The following is a 15,903-nucleotide window of genomic DNA, read 5'->3' on the forward strand; positions in this document are numbered from 1 at the left end:
TCCTTCCATTTCTTTTTCTTAAAAACCTTTTTGCCTTTCTTCTCTTTACCCTTTTTAGCATTTGGGCAGTCAGCTTTTACGTGACTTGTTTCACCACGTCCATAGCAATTGAAATTTGAAACAAAGTTTTGGCTTTCGTTTCTATACCTTTTGTGATGTCCTTTGCCTTTGCTCTTCATAAAGTTTGCGAATTTCTTTATCATGAGACTCATATTCTTTTCGTCAAAGTCATCATCTTCTTTGGAGCATTTATTTTTCACAATAACATATTTGAAAGCAATGTTCCTTGTCCTTCATTGGTCCTCTTCTTCATTTAAACGTCCAAGTTCAAGTTCATGCTCTCTGAATTTACCAAAAAGAGCCGCCATAGACATTGTTGCAAGATTTTGAGATTCAATGATCGTCGTAACCTTTGGCTGCCATGTCTTGTTCAAAGATTTCAAAACTTTAATATTTAATTCATCAATATCAAAATTTTTACCTAACCTAGAGAGATGATTAACGATGTGGGTGAATCTCTTCTGCACATCATAAATGGTTTCGCCTTGTTGCATTCGAAACATCTCATATTCTTGAATTAATGAGTTCTTCCTTGCACACTTAACATCATATGTTCCTTCATGGGCTACTCGTAAAATCTCCCACATTTCCTGGGCACTTGTACAAACTGAAATTCTGTAAAATTCATCAAGAGTTAGTGAAGATGATATTATATTTCTGGCCCTAACATCATATTTAGCCCTACTATTTTCTTCCGCAGTCCATTGGGAAAAGAGCTTAGGTTCTTGCAAATTATTAACAGTAATAGTAGGAACAAAAGGACCATTTAAAATAGCATCCCAAATACCTCTATTAATAGACTCCAAAAAGATTTGCATCCTGACTTTCCAGAAAGGATAATTTTCACCAGTAAAAAGTGGAAGTCTGTCAATAGACACACCCATAGAAAAAGTTTGGTTTTCTCCAACCATTTTCGAAAACTTTAAAAAACTATCAAATATTTATCAAGATTTTTGATACCAATTGTTGATATCGCGCAGCGAAATGTTTAGAGTTTGGACAAAAAAAAAACAAGAGGAGGGTGAATTGGGTTCTTAACAAAAAAATGTGCTTTTAAAATTTTCCCTTTTAATATCAAAGTTCAATTAAAATTCTTTCCTGTATTTTAATAAACACAATAAAATAAAGAGAGTAGGGAAGAGAAAACTTGCAAAAAATATTTATACTGGTTCAGATCAAAAGACCCTACGTCAACAAGGTCTCTAAAAACGAGATTAACTAAATTACTAAAATAAACCAAACTTACAATTAATGATAAGAAGATTAGGGTTTAGAAAACACCTCTCTTAAATCACACAAGAGATAAAGACACCTCCCTTGAAATCCACAAGGGATGAAAACGCCTTCCTTGAATCACACAAGGAAATAACTCCTCCTTTCAATCACACAAAGGATGTCTGACTTCTCCTAGCAACAACAGTAGCACTCAATCACTCAAGATCCCACTTGATGAAAGTTATCACTCTACACACACTAGATTTTTCAAAGCCTTCCCACAGAGAGTTCTGAAGTACTCAAACTTCTCTAACTTCTATTTTTGATAATGAAAGCCTACCACTCTATTTATAGAAGCCTATTTAGGAATTAAGTTAAGAATATGAAAAGTTAAGTCACAACTGCCATAGATAATCGATTATCATAAGTGATAATCGATTATCACAGAAATTTTTATGAAAATATTTTTCTCGCTGTGATAATCTATTATCACTTAGGATAATCTATTATCACCAGGTGATAATCGATTATCAGTAATCGATTATCAGTAGTGATAATCGATTATTCCAAAGGATTTTCTCAAAAATAAATTTTAATTGAGATAATCGATTATCACTAAGAATAATTGATTATTCCAGTGAGTTTTACAAATAAATAAAATTCTCTTGGTGCTCTACTACTTGGGTTTTGCCTTTTGACTCTTGACATGCTAATTTAACTATTTTAAATAACATACACAGATTACAAGACCTAAACAACTAAACCCCTAAGTCTTCAATGTATCTCTTGAATCAAAGCATTCTTTTAAGTCTTCAACATTTTTTCATGCATCATCATCAAGTCTTCCATACTTCTTCATAAGTCACCATCATCATCAAAACTCCTGATTGGAGGAAGATGCCCATCTTCTTCTTTTTGTCAACAGTGTATGCCTTTTTCTTAAAGAATTTTCTGCCCTTCCTTTCTTCACTTTTCTTTGAAATTGGACAATCAGCTTTGACATGTCCAGTTTCTCCACATCCATAGCACTTGAAGTTTGAGGATGATCCTTGATTCTCCTTCTTATTGCTCTTGAATATATTTTTACCTTTGGCCTTCATGAATTTTGTAAACTTTTTAATCATCAGACTCAGATTCTCATCATCATCATAGTCTTCTTCATCTTTATGCTTTTTGCCTTTTATGACCTCGGAAAAGGCAATATTTTTGTTTCTTCCAATATCTTCTTCTTCATTTAATCTACCCAGTTCAAGCTCATGCTCCCTTAGCTTTCCAAATAGGGTCGCCATTGTCATCGTTGCTAGATTTTGTGACTCCGTGATGGCCATCACCTTTGGATGCCCAGTCCTATTCAAAGATTTAAGAATTTTTATGTTTAATTCATCAGTGTCAAAATTTTACCTACACTCATGAGATGATTTACGATGTGTGTGAACCATTTCTGCACATCATAGATGGTTTCTCCTTGTTGCATACGAAACATTTCGTATTCTCGGATTAAGGAGTTCTTCCGCACCCTTTTTACATCGTCTATTCCTTCATGAGTCACTCGCAAAATTTCCCACATTTTTGGGGCACTTGTACAAACTGAAATGGTATTGAGCCCGTCTATTTTCATTTGCAGTTCATTGTGAAAAAGGCTTTGGTTATTGCACATCATTAACAATATTAACAAGAACAAATGGACCCTTTAACACAGCATCCCAAATACCCCTATCAACTGATTCCAGAAAAATTGCATCCTAACTTTCCAAAAAGGATAATTTTCACCAGTAAAAAGAGGAGGTCTGTTGATAAACGCACCCTCAACAAAATTTTGAAAAACTATCAAACCAAGCTTTGATACCAATTGTTGGTATCGCACAGCAGAATGTTTAGTGTTTGGACAAAACCTAAGAGGGGGTGAATTGGTTTTTAATATTAAAATTAATACTTTAAACTTTTTCTGAAATTTTACCGATTAATTTAAAAATTGATTCCTTTAAATGCAACAATAGACACAATAAAGAGATAGGGAAGAAGATTTAGCACAAGTATTTATACTGGTTCAGGTCAAAAGATCCTACGTCCAGTTGTTAATATCTTCAAATAAAGAGATTAACTCAATCACTAACAAATATCAGATTACAATCAAATAACAAAAGAATAGGGAAAAGAAAACACCTTTCTTGAAGACCCAAGTGATAAACAACCTTTCTCTGAATCACACAGAGAGCTTGGCCTAGCTTTCCTAGTAACAGCAACAGCACTCAATCTCCTAGAAACACTCTTAGGAAAAGTTATCACTCTACCCACACTAGGTTTTTCAAAGCTCTTTTGAGAACATTTAGAGAACTCTCTTTGCAGTGACAACACTAGCACTCTAGCTTTTCATAAAGGTATTCTCGAAGTTGAACTGCAGTTCTTTAAATAGGGGTTTCAAAAATTAGGTTAAAAACTGAAACGTCATGTTCCAACTGCAAAGGATAATCGATTATCACTAAGGATAATCGATTATTCAAGTAAAGTTTTCTGAAACAAATTTTGAACAGGATAATTGATTATCATTAGTGATAATCAATTATCACTGTAGTTTTTCCAAAAATGAGAAAACTTAGAGAGACGAAGGTTATGCTGCTGATTCTAAATTAAGTAAAACTATTCTACAACACATTTAATTTATTTTACAAGATAACTTTAAACATTTAACATTTTGTCTTCATTCTTACTTGATCATCATTCATTGCATGAACATCATTCAAAATCACTAGGCTTCCTTCATTTTGCCAACAATGTATGTGTGTCTAACGAAGTAGATTCTTTGATTAATCCTTCTTTTGTCTAGATCTTTATCTAAGATATAATTTTAATCATCCTAAGATTATCTTGAGCATGTATATTAACTTATCTAAGTATGTTTCATAATACGTTTTTTATCATCAAAACTTGTTCATTCTTAGTGTCATCTAATGTGGTTTGCAGCGTCTAATGCTAACAATCGTTTTAATTGTTACATCTAAGCTATAGTTGTCTAATTTGTTGATAATAGGCTCTTATTGTTATTTTCTTATGAGTCCACCTAGCAACTACTTTACCATGTTGAAAGAGAATGGTAATGGTAAAGGGTTGATGGATAATCATGCTTTATGCATGACACAGTTGGTATATGTTTTGTTTGGAAAGATGCATGATTTCGTTGGTAAAACATTTGGCCAACATCAATTATGCCTTAGAGTTGAGGAAGAACTTTACATCAATTGGAGCCTTAGATACAAAAGGTTGCATGTGCCTCATTGAAGGTGCATAATTGGTGCAAGGCAAAGAGAGGAGTACCATTGTTGTAATGTATAAAAGGTGGACAGTCCTATTTCTTAAACATAAATAAAAAGCCTCTGAAAATTTTAAGCATTTCATGTCTTAATTCTCCACCAGATCAATAAGATTATCCAATGTCTAAGAACGAATGTTCACACTTTACTTATATGGTGAATATATTTTTAATATGTGTATTCAACTATGTAACTTTTGGCATGTGAATAAAGTTAGTTGTAGTACAATCAAAAGAGAGTTGTCGCTCCAAAGGCACTAGTAAATATGTTGATAATTTGACTATTTTGTTTTTTTATAGATATTGGAATAGTAATTAAGAATAGAATAAAATAAGGCTAACATATAAAGATTGATTAAGATAGAGACTAACTACAAAAGTTATGTTATCAGTTGTAATCTGTGATAGGACTAATTGAAGATAACAACTAATATGCACCTCATGCTTATGCATGAAATTTCTTTTTTCTTTCAATCAACTAAGTATTCAAATAAACTCAATCCCTTGTAATAAAATTACTTAGCTCTTTTATCAAGGTTCAAACCCAAATATTCTTCTTAATCACCAAAACTTATCTCTCTAGATTATGTAACCAAATATAACATATTCCATGCAACTACCTTTGTTGATCATATGGTGATATTACAGTTCTCCTTGTTCCAAGTTACCAAACAAAGTCAATCTCCTCACACTTTATTATTTAAGGCTCAAGCAACTCTGCTCAACTCCTTATAATAAAGCCATTTGATTCCTAAAATAAGAGTCAGTATAGTGAAGCAAGAAATAAAACTCCCTACTTGACAGTTGCTCTCTTTAGACGGTTTTATTCAGTTCAAACAATGATAGTATTTTTCAATCACTTATAAGGTCAAAATTAAGAATAGAGATTCCTCTTTAGCCCAAGCATTAATTACAAAACTAACTCAAATGGAAACAAAATTATTTGAATGTTATTGCATAAATAAGAAAAAAAAAAGTACAAAGAAGTTATTGTTAATTCAATTCCAACACAAACAAGCTTAGCTACTCATATAAGTAGGATATTAGAATGAAAACCAATAGGAATAGATATCATAGTGTTTACAATATAGATCTATTTCTAATCTAGTCTTTTATGTCCCTCCTTCTATTTATCTAATAGCTCCCCTTTACATATCCAAGTTGTTATGTTTCTTGTGGAATCTTATGCTTAGCGTCGACTTGCTTTACTCTACAAGTGGCATTTCTTCTTTCTTTTCCTCTTCTAAAGTGTTTCTTGTGGATTTAAGCCTCTCTTCAATTTGCATAGCCCTTAAAGCTCACCTAGCTTAACTTTGTTTTGTCACCCTCAATCCGCTCAACTTCAAATCTTGCGCTAAACGAATAAGTTATTATTCACTTTAGCATTTTGCAACATAAATATCAATTTAAGGAAATCATTTTCAGTAACTTCTCTTCATGCATTCATTTTGTATTTTTAAACAGATAAGGGTTTGATCTGCTAACAATCTACAAAATTTGTGCACATTAGGTGTCTAAATTAGATATAGAATTTTCAATGGATATAAATTATGCTCTAAAGATATTATGAGATACTTAAATATTAACCATACTCCACAATAGAATGCAATCATAGAGAGGACGGACAAGAATAAGGAGCATGTTGTTGCATTCTAGTTTGGATGGATGTTATTGGAGTGAGGCAACAAGCACAATATGTTTTTTTTATGAATTGTTCTCTATCTACAATTAATTTATTTAAGTCTCTAATTAAAATGTGGTAGGGCAACCTAACTGATTATTCAATGTTAGATGTTTGGGTGTCTAACTTACTATTAATGTAGGGTGCATCAATTATCCCATGTCAAAGGTGATGAGAGTCTAACTTTGATTATCTTACTTGAAGAAATAAACTTAATTATTAAATACTTTTGTACCTTTGGAACAACAAAACTAGGAAACAAAAAAAAAAATGCTCAATATTTATCTCAAAGTTAATCCATGTGGATTAGCTTGCATCTAAGAGTGAAATAGAAACATGAATATATAAATAAGAACAAAAAATACTGGGAAGATTATAAAAATTAGTCCTTACATGGCTTGGTGTAAGAAATAATGGATGATCCAAGCCTGTATTTTACTCTTGTACAAGCCACATTTACATAATAGCCATATATATAATTGTTAGAGAAAAATCCATCGAGCCCTATTTAGTTTAATTAAGTGCTATTAAACAACAAAGACTAAAATATGAATTTGCTTCATTTATAAGATGCACATTTTATACAACAAATAATGCAACAAGCAATGTGCTTCAATTGACAGAAGATATAACACATATGCTTTATTTTCTTTGTTGATGATCAAATTCTCATACAATGATATGCATGCACACAATGATTTAAGCTAATGTCCTAAAAAAAATTTACGATCATATTTTGTGTTGTAAAGAAGCTCACATCTTCATGTCTAACAAGAGGATTTCATAAAACCTAAGTCAATGTCAAAGATCTCTTAAAGGATGTGTTGAATATGATTTATATAAAGACATGTTTTGACGCACACTCAATAGGAAGAAAAGTATTCACAACTACTCTTTTTTTTCTGATTTCATATTTAGAGAAGTCTTTCAAGTTGAAGAAAAGAATAACAAGTGATCAAAAGTGCAAAAATGGTCCAATTTTGTTGCTAGAAGCTCAAAGTACTCAGATCTTCATGTGAAAATTCTCTGTGTTCAAATAGTAAACTAGTAGGATGATTAAACCTTGTGTGCTTCATAAGACGCTACCTTTATGTCTAGTAAGAAAAAACCTATGTGACAGTTTATATCACTCTCATCTTTTACCAAAACCTTAGCCAATAGTGACCAATTTCCAAACAATACTCGTGTTTAGTCAAGAGTGGTTACAATGGATAAGGTTCAAACAATAAGCAATTTTGAGCTAGGTGTTGTTATGTGCTCAAATAATATTGGGTAGAGTTCTAGCCAAGAGTGGTTGAGGTCCAAATAATATGTATTTTATCTTCATAGGAATAATATGCTTAGTTAAACCAAATAAGTTGATTGGGAATTGAATACATACTACTATTTACAAAAGAACCAATAGAAAAATACTATTAGCAAATCTTTGTCATTCCTTATCTTTCTATATTGAATGTTATTAATCTCCATATAGCTTAAGAGGGAGAGCCTTGCTTAAAAAAAAGTCTAAGAAAATTATATTTAAAAGTGTGTTTGCTACACTTAGTGCTACATCTACAAGTCTTCATCAAACGATAACCATAAGAAAATTACTTGACAAATCATCTAAATATAAAGTTCATCTTCAACATTGATCAACAAAGCATTGCAAAAAGTTTCAAAAGGTTTTAAAATACAATTTAACCATCTCTCATGTGTTAACCTATTTTAATAGTTATCATTTAACACAATTTGTTGTTAATAAGGCATCTTGCTTGGAAACTATTTGGTCTTTTATAATTGTCAAAGTCCTTTTGAACTTGACAAAACATTCTCCTTACAAGAAACAAATCGTCTTCTAATGGAATAACACATTCACCATTACTAGATTAAAAGGATGCTTGAAAATTAGTTTCATCATTCAAATTAGCTTTAATAAAAGTAATTTCTAAATCCTTTCATCTACACTCCTAGTTCCTTGTTGAATTTGTTGGAACTTAAAAAGTATTTCCATCCTATAATAAGGAGAAATAAAACATGTTCCCACCCATGCCTTCAAATCCTCCCAACGACCACATTGAACCACTTTTTTTTATCTCAATGTCCTTTATAATTTTATGCCACCATGGTGTGGCATATTGCTTAAAATGTTAGAAAATTATCACTATCATTTCTATGATTTACATCATAAGAAATAAAAATTTTCTCCACTTTAGCTTCCCACCTACATATACTTTATATTAGAAACACAACAGAAGATAAAACGTGAAGAGAAAGGGTATTTCTTATTCATAATAAACAGTGACAATACAGTGATATATATGCTCACACTAGACACTAGGTGAGTCACCATATTTACCTACCAGAAAGAAAAAATGATAGCTAGCACATTCTTGAATGTTATAATAAAAACATAATACATAGATAAGAATGATATTGTAATAGTCCCCTTCAAACTCAAGGTTATTGAAAATAATCAATAATATTGAGTTTGTTACGTAAAGTAGAGAACTGCTCTTGAGAGATAGGCTTGGTTAAGATATCAACAACTTGATTACCAACAAGGATATGAGGAACAACTAAGGAGTGATTTAATACTTTTTCCCATACAAAGAACATGTCAAGTTCCATGTGTTTTGTCTGCGATTGTAGAACATGATTATGACTTAATGCAACTACGCTCTGATTATCACAATAAATAACGAGTGGTAGACTGTATTTTGAGTTCATGAAGAAGATATGGCAGCCGTAGGATTTCAGTAGTAGTAATAGCAAGAATGTGGTATTCTGCTTCAACACTTGAACGAGCAACCAAGATTTGTTTCTTAGACCACTAAGATACAAAAGTAGAGCCAAAGAATATACAACCACCATAAGTGGAACGAAAATCATCAATGTCAGATGCCCAATCTGCATCACAAAAGGTTGTGATAGAGTACTGATTTTATATTGGAGAGGTAGACTGAATGTGTAGACCATAAGAAAGAGTGCCTTTTAGCTAACGCATAATATGTTTAATAGCTTTCTAATGTTCAAGAAGAGGTTGTGCCATGAATTGACAAACCTTATTCACACTATACCCAATTTTTTATCTCGTGATGGTGACATATTCTAATGCACCAACAATAGAGCGGTAAAGAGAGGGAGAGGGATTATCCATATTTCAGAACCCAATTTGTAGAGTTTGAGACACAGGACATTCATACTGATAATAGTTAATAAAGTACAAGTAATGATGGGTTCTTTTTCAATAGTGGTTCTTTTTCATGATTTAATGTTTTTGCTAAAGGAAGGAGAAACCTAGAACCTCTAGAAATTCCTTGAGAAACCAGAAAGGTAGCTTGGAAGAAGCTGAGGTGTAGTAAAAGCACAATAATGGCCACTTACTATTAATTTCAATTAATTTTGTGTCAATTATTTTTATTTATGTTTGGGCTAGAAAATTCAGAGTGAGGGAGAAAACAAAGAGTTCTGGAGTTTGGCAGCAAGAAGAGTGAGAAGGAATTGAGAAATAGTGAATCTAGAGAGAAAATTTGAGTGTTGAGAGGGGATAAGAGTGAAACCTTTGAGTACAAGAAGGATCCCTTAGGATTTGCTTTTGGGAGCAAGGAAACCAGGTCAGGGGAGTTGTTCTTACATGTTTATTTTCATTTAATTTTGTATTGGATGATGATTGGCATGAATGGTTTGAGTTCTTTTTCAATTCGCACTATTTTTCGTAAAAATCTGGGTTTCTACCCAGAAATAGCCTAGCGGCTATGAAGGTCCGCCAGGCGACACAACCATTTTCACATGGTTTTCTGGGTTCTGTGATGAACTGCTTGGCGACAATAAAGAATCGCCAGGCGATATGCACTGGAATCGCATAGTTCTATATGTTTTGGTGTTTTCGTGATGTGTTGGATGTTCTGCAATTATGTGAACTTGATCATATGTTTCTTGGCGTAATTGAATGATAATAGATGCTTTTTTTAATTGGAAATTTGATGAATTGGGGTTTGGGTGAAAATAAGGGATCAATATGGATTTGGTTTTGATTGTGAATTATAATGTGTAGAAGTTGGAAAGTGATTATTGTATGATTGGATTGGATGATTAGAAGTTTGAATGCATAGTGAACATGTAATTGTTGTGATTGAATTGCAATTGGAACTTGATTTAAGGGTTGGACATATTACAGTTTTCAACAGGTGTAAGGAAAATTTAAAAACTTTATGTGGGCCCCACCAAAAAGTGGAGAGAGAAAAATTAATAGACAACAAGCTAAGCCTGCCACAGTTCAAACACATGCACCTTCACACTACTAGCACACATAACAACCATTACGTTATGTGCGTCTCAATGATAACTTGTGCACTACAATTTTATAAATACATATATTCCACATGCTATAATTAAATAAAACAATTACTTAAATCACTCAAATTATCATTCCATAACCCACAATTAAATAAAATAATTAAATTAGAATAAATCCACAAATTTGTACTTAAAATTATGCCTAAAATTGTCTACTCGGAAAAGTAAAATGTCATAAATACCTAAAATTATGCATACCTAAAATTTTGCACACTAACATGATGAAATAAAAGTCTCATACCAAATAAATTTGTACACATAAAATATTCACTACAAATATAAAATAAAAACCTCATATTTCTTAAAACAAAATATTCTTACCCAAGAAAACAAAATCCTCCATGAAGTAACGTAAGTAAAATATTATTCAAAAAAATAATAATCTAACATACAACCTTTCTTTTCTTTCCACACCTAGCTTTATACCTTAAGCATTTTCACAATATTTTTAAATAAAATTATAATTCGTAATTAAAAAAATTATGCAGAATCCATATCATTACTTAATAAAAATAAAACAACCATCGAATAATTATATAACAACATGAAATATTTACATACCTTTAACACAAATAATCTCATATAGAAAAACAACCATATTGTGATATCATGCAACATTATATTACCCACACATAAAACTCACTTCACCTGATTCCAACATATGCATAACTCATTAAAGATAACAACCAGAAACAGGTTCCCAAAACCAAAACATGCAATTAAAAACATATTACCACCAAGTAATATCCAACTATATGTCATTCTCTCATAACCAATCACTCTACCTTTCCTGCACAACAACGCCTCTTGGAAAAGGGCCTTTCCCTTGCTTTTCCCAAAGACTTACAAGCAACAACCCTTACCTCTTCATCAAAACCCGGTAAGAGAACTCATGCTAAGCTCATGTCAAAGACTTATGATCGAAAGAAATCCTTTTACCCTGACTCACCAAAGCCAGACTCACCAAAGTCCTCTAGGTAAAAGAACCATAATGGTTTTACAGTTATCAGAGAATTCATATTGTCTTATCACATACACAATCAAGTATAACATGCTTCATCATCATAGCATTCACTAAACATAGCATCTCACCCAAGCATGCATCACACTAACATTATAAATCATACCTTCCATACCATGTAAATATCACCAAACAAATAAAACAAGTCAAACCAGAGGAAATCATCCAAACAATACCTCAATCAAGTACAATTCACAACACAGTTCAAAGTCACACAACATCAACTAAACGAGCACACTCCCCACAATCCCAAAGTTTTTTCGAAAACCTGGCTTTAATACCAAAATGTAACACCCCAATTTTTTAGGATGTCACGGAAAGTTAGAAAATGAACGCAATTAGCGGAAAAACATTATCATTGAAAATGTACTAAAAAAATTTTAATTTGATTTAAATTACATAATTCAAACCGTCAATTTGTTAAAAAAAATCAAATAACAATTACGAATAAAAGAAAATTACATAGTCTTCAGTATTTGATTTAAAACAACTAAATAAATTATAAAAACTCCTGAGTTCACCCCATGCTCTCATCAATCTACTCCATGTCAAAAGCATTTGCATTATCATCTGCTCTCATATAACACACACGTTATACAATCATCGCACACACAACAAACACACAAACAAATAAATAGGGGTAAGCTCACCATAAACAATGATGTATAAAAGAAATTTGTAAGTAAAACATGACAAATAATACTCAACATCACATTCAACTAACATGTGAATTTATAGGATACAAAGCTAACATGTGAATTTATAGGATACAAAGGTACCCTTAAACCATCACAAGCTCCAACACGTGATAAGTTTTGCTACTATCTGTAACATCCCTAAGGAATATTACTGATTTTAAATAAATAAAATTCGAAATAAAATAAATACCGCATTTAATATAAATTATTTCCCAAAACACGGGAAATTTAAAACTTATATATATAAACATAAAACAAACAGGAGTCCATAATTCATACAACTGAAATAAAGTCAATGGCTCCCAACAGGGTTACATAATATTCTCAAAGCTAAAATAATAAACATATATATACATATACAAAATTATCCCCTACTAGCCCTCGCTCCGAGTCTAAGCATCTCCTGGCTCACCTGTCACATCATCTACTCCCGGATAACAAGCTATCTGATCATCGTCACACACACACAGAAAGGGTGAGTTATGCACAATATATATATATATATATATATATATATATATATATATATATATATATATATATATATATATATATATATATATATATATATATATATATAACAAAACATGAATATAAATATGTTTTCGAACCCAAAATAACATAACTAAATTTCTCATAATGTTCAAATAACCCAACCATGACCTCATAATACTCTCGCCTAGGCGAGATCATCTCTCACCCAAACACCAATTTCAAAACTCGCCTGAGCTAAAAATACAAACAAAGCATCATACATGACCACGACATCTCGCCTAGGCGAGGCCATCTCGCCTGCGCGAGATCCTGGTTCGCTAAAAACCCACAAACCCTCGCCTAGACGAGAAGTCGCGCTCAACACGCGCTACTTCATCACTATCTCGCTTAGGCGAACCTCACTCGCTTGAGCGAGTGTCTGTGTCGCTCAAACCCATTTCTCTTCGCCTGAGCAAGAACCTCGAGTAGGGTAAGACTATGAGTCCCTGCATGTCTCGCCTAAGCGAGTCTCGCCCACCTGAGCGAGAATTGCAGGTTCTGAAACTGTTTTACGCGCACAAGCACTGCACCAGAGAACCCAAATACGCTCCCAAAACACACCAAATCAATTTGACAACCTTACACTCACCGAACAACATAGTACAAACGCCATAGAGACTCTCACTCCCACTTTTCATACTATATAAATATACAAAACACAGAATAGCCATCATGAGCATCAATTCACATGAAAAATTTCAATAAAATAGTACCCAATTACCCCACCCCGAATTCACCCCACAATTTAACTCGAACTCTCTGGCAATAGATCATCAATCTCATACAATCAGACCAAAAATTAACAAGGGTTCAGCTCCCCTAACCTGGAATTAGTGATCAAAAATTGAGAAGACAGGAACCTTGATTCACAATCTCCCTCTTGCTTCAGCCCTTGCACACCCAAAATGTCGCTCACACTCTCAATTTTGTGCTTCTCTCTATAGCAGTTCACCACAAATGCCAAAACCCTTCTCTTTACCTAAATTTTGGCTTTTATAGGTGCCTTTAAGATGGGTTTTAAAAATAAAACGAGATTGGCTTTAGTGTGCGCTTAATGGCTATTCAAGTCCCTTAGTGGGTGATTTTTCAGCACCTAATGGTTACCTTTCTGCTATGTTTTCTTTACCCCTTCACATTCATACCACAACTAATAGTTAGCAAAAATAAAGCTTATTCTTTGCCCCATCAAGGTTTGAACCCGTGACCTTCCACTCATAAGGCCAAAGCACAACCACTATGCCAATTCACCTTTTGGTGATACCCTCCAATCAAAAATAGTTTACAGTATCAATCCCATACTCATACATATTATTAAAAATTAATATAAAAAGAACAACGCATAATTGGCATACATAGGACTCAAACTCAAGTCCTCTCACACAAACCAAGTACTCTCAACCATTTGAGCTAGTACTTTTCCACGTCACACCAACCAACAATTAATGGCATAAAGGCTCTTTCTACTCGCATTTATTAATTAATTACTTAATTAATTAATTAATTTCATGGGTCTTACACCATCCCTAGGCCCACACAAAAATAAGAGTGATTGAAGGAACCATGCAAGAAAACCAAAAGCTTAAAAGAAAGTCAAATGTATTTGTAGTAAAAAGGAAATGTGAACTTAGTTTATGTAAATGAAATCATATACTACACCTTAACAAATTGTGAAAACCCATGGAAAAGAATTGTATCTTTAAGCAACAAGTGGGACCCATAGCTAGGAAAAAAATATAAAAACCTTTCATAACTCATTTACATAACGTTGGCCCATCAAAAATTTCAAGTACATTAATCTAAAGATGTGACCTTAGCACATAAAGTTGCACAACCAAAATATATAAAAAAAAAACTTACATCTACATGTGACCCACCCAAAGATTAAAGAATGGAAAGAAAAGAAAGAAAATAGACCAAGGCAATCAAGAACCCAAATCCTATAGTAACTTCATGTTAATTACAAAGCTTCAAAGCATTAAATGAATGGATGTAAACGGAAAGATAAAAGCAAGGTTGCCCCACCACCAACTAAATATGTTTCACATTTTAATGCATCCCATGGTCCCTCAAGAGTAGAGAAGTGATTGGAGGTAGAATAAAACTAAAAGCTACCACAAGTTAATGATAAAGAAAGAAGGATACACTATGAAATCATGTGTAGTCTGCACCAAAAACAAGAGGAAGGAAACCAAGTCACGGTTCTAAATGTTAAAACCCTACATGAGAGGTTGCATCAACAAAAATAAGAACATTGCCATGCATGCTTAGGGTTCCGAAAAGACCACCACTACCCACCTTTGCATGTTGTTGTGAAACCCTACAACAAGATGTATAAATAACTAGATTTTGAACCCAAAATCTGCAACACAAGGTCTCAAAACGTGAAAGAAAAGGAGAATAAAATGCACATAAGGGTTACCACTCAAACCACAAAGTGATAGGAAAGAGAAAGGGAACCAAGTTTTAGCAACGTCAATAAATAAAGGATAAAAGTACATGTGACTCAAGCCTTTCAAGTCCTTCTCACGTAACCCTAATAACCCATTGAAACGTTGCCTCGACCTGCTGTTATAGGAGTTAATACTTCAATGGCTACATCCGCGAGGAAGAAACCCATAGAGTGATCAGAACCAGGAACATCAATACCTTCGAACTACCCCTCAACCCACTAACGCATAACCTCACACCATGTAAACACTCTTGCACCCCTGCCTTTTTCACTTTAAGTCCAAGCAACCCCATGCAAAGCAATGTAAAGCCTTCTAACAGTAAAACACTAAGTCCATACAATCTCATGCTTTAGAAAATATTCAACAACAAGGATAAGTTCACAAATTCAGAATGAAAACACCACACACACCAACACCCATTACCATTCCATCAACTAGCAAGAATATGAAGATAACTAACAAGAACAAAACAACATTCATCATCATTCTATGCACATGCATGTGCTTCCCATCTTCATTCATCAATCAACAAAAGAAAAAAAAAACACAAAAACAAGAAAAAGAAAGTAAGGTCAAGCTTATAAAAAACCAAAAAGCAC

At 33.0% G+C, this 15,903-nt stretch overlaps 1 protein-coding gene across 1 annotated transcript; it reads right to left on the bottom strand.

The window, feature by feature from the left end:
- Positions 1-293: 293 nt before the first annotated feature.
- Positions 294-971, bottom strand: LOC146886169 (uncharacterized). Its single transcript, XM_085673321.1, has one exon. It carries the CDS (start codon positions 969-971, stop codon positions 294-296), a length of 678 nt encoding a protein of 225 aa, XP_085529447.1.
- Positions 972-15,903: the final 14,932 nt, after the last annotated feature.

This window comes from Vigna unguiculata, chromosome 5 (assembly GCF_037176805.1).
Source record: "Vigna unguiculata cultivar grain cowpea cultivar isolate G323 ecotype 2 chromosome 5, ASM3717680v1, whole genome shotgun sequence".
Taxonomy (NCBI): Eukaryota; Viridiplantae; Streptophyta; class Magnoliopsida; order Fabales; family Fabaceae; genus Vigna; species Vigna unguiculata.

Coding starts and splice junctions, on each gene's coding strand:
- LOC146886169 (XM_085673321.1), bottom strand. CDS start 971: ATGGTTGGAGAAAACCAAACTTTTTCTATGGGTGTGTCTATTGACAGA.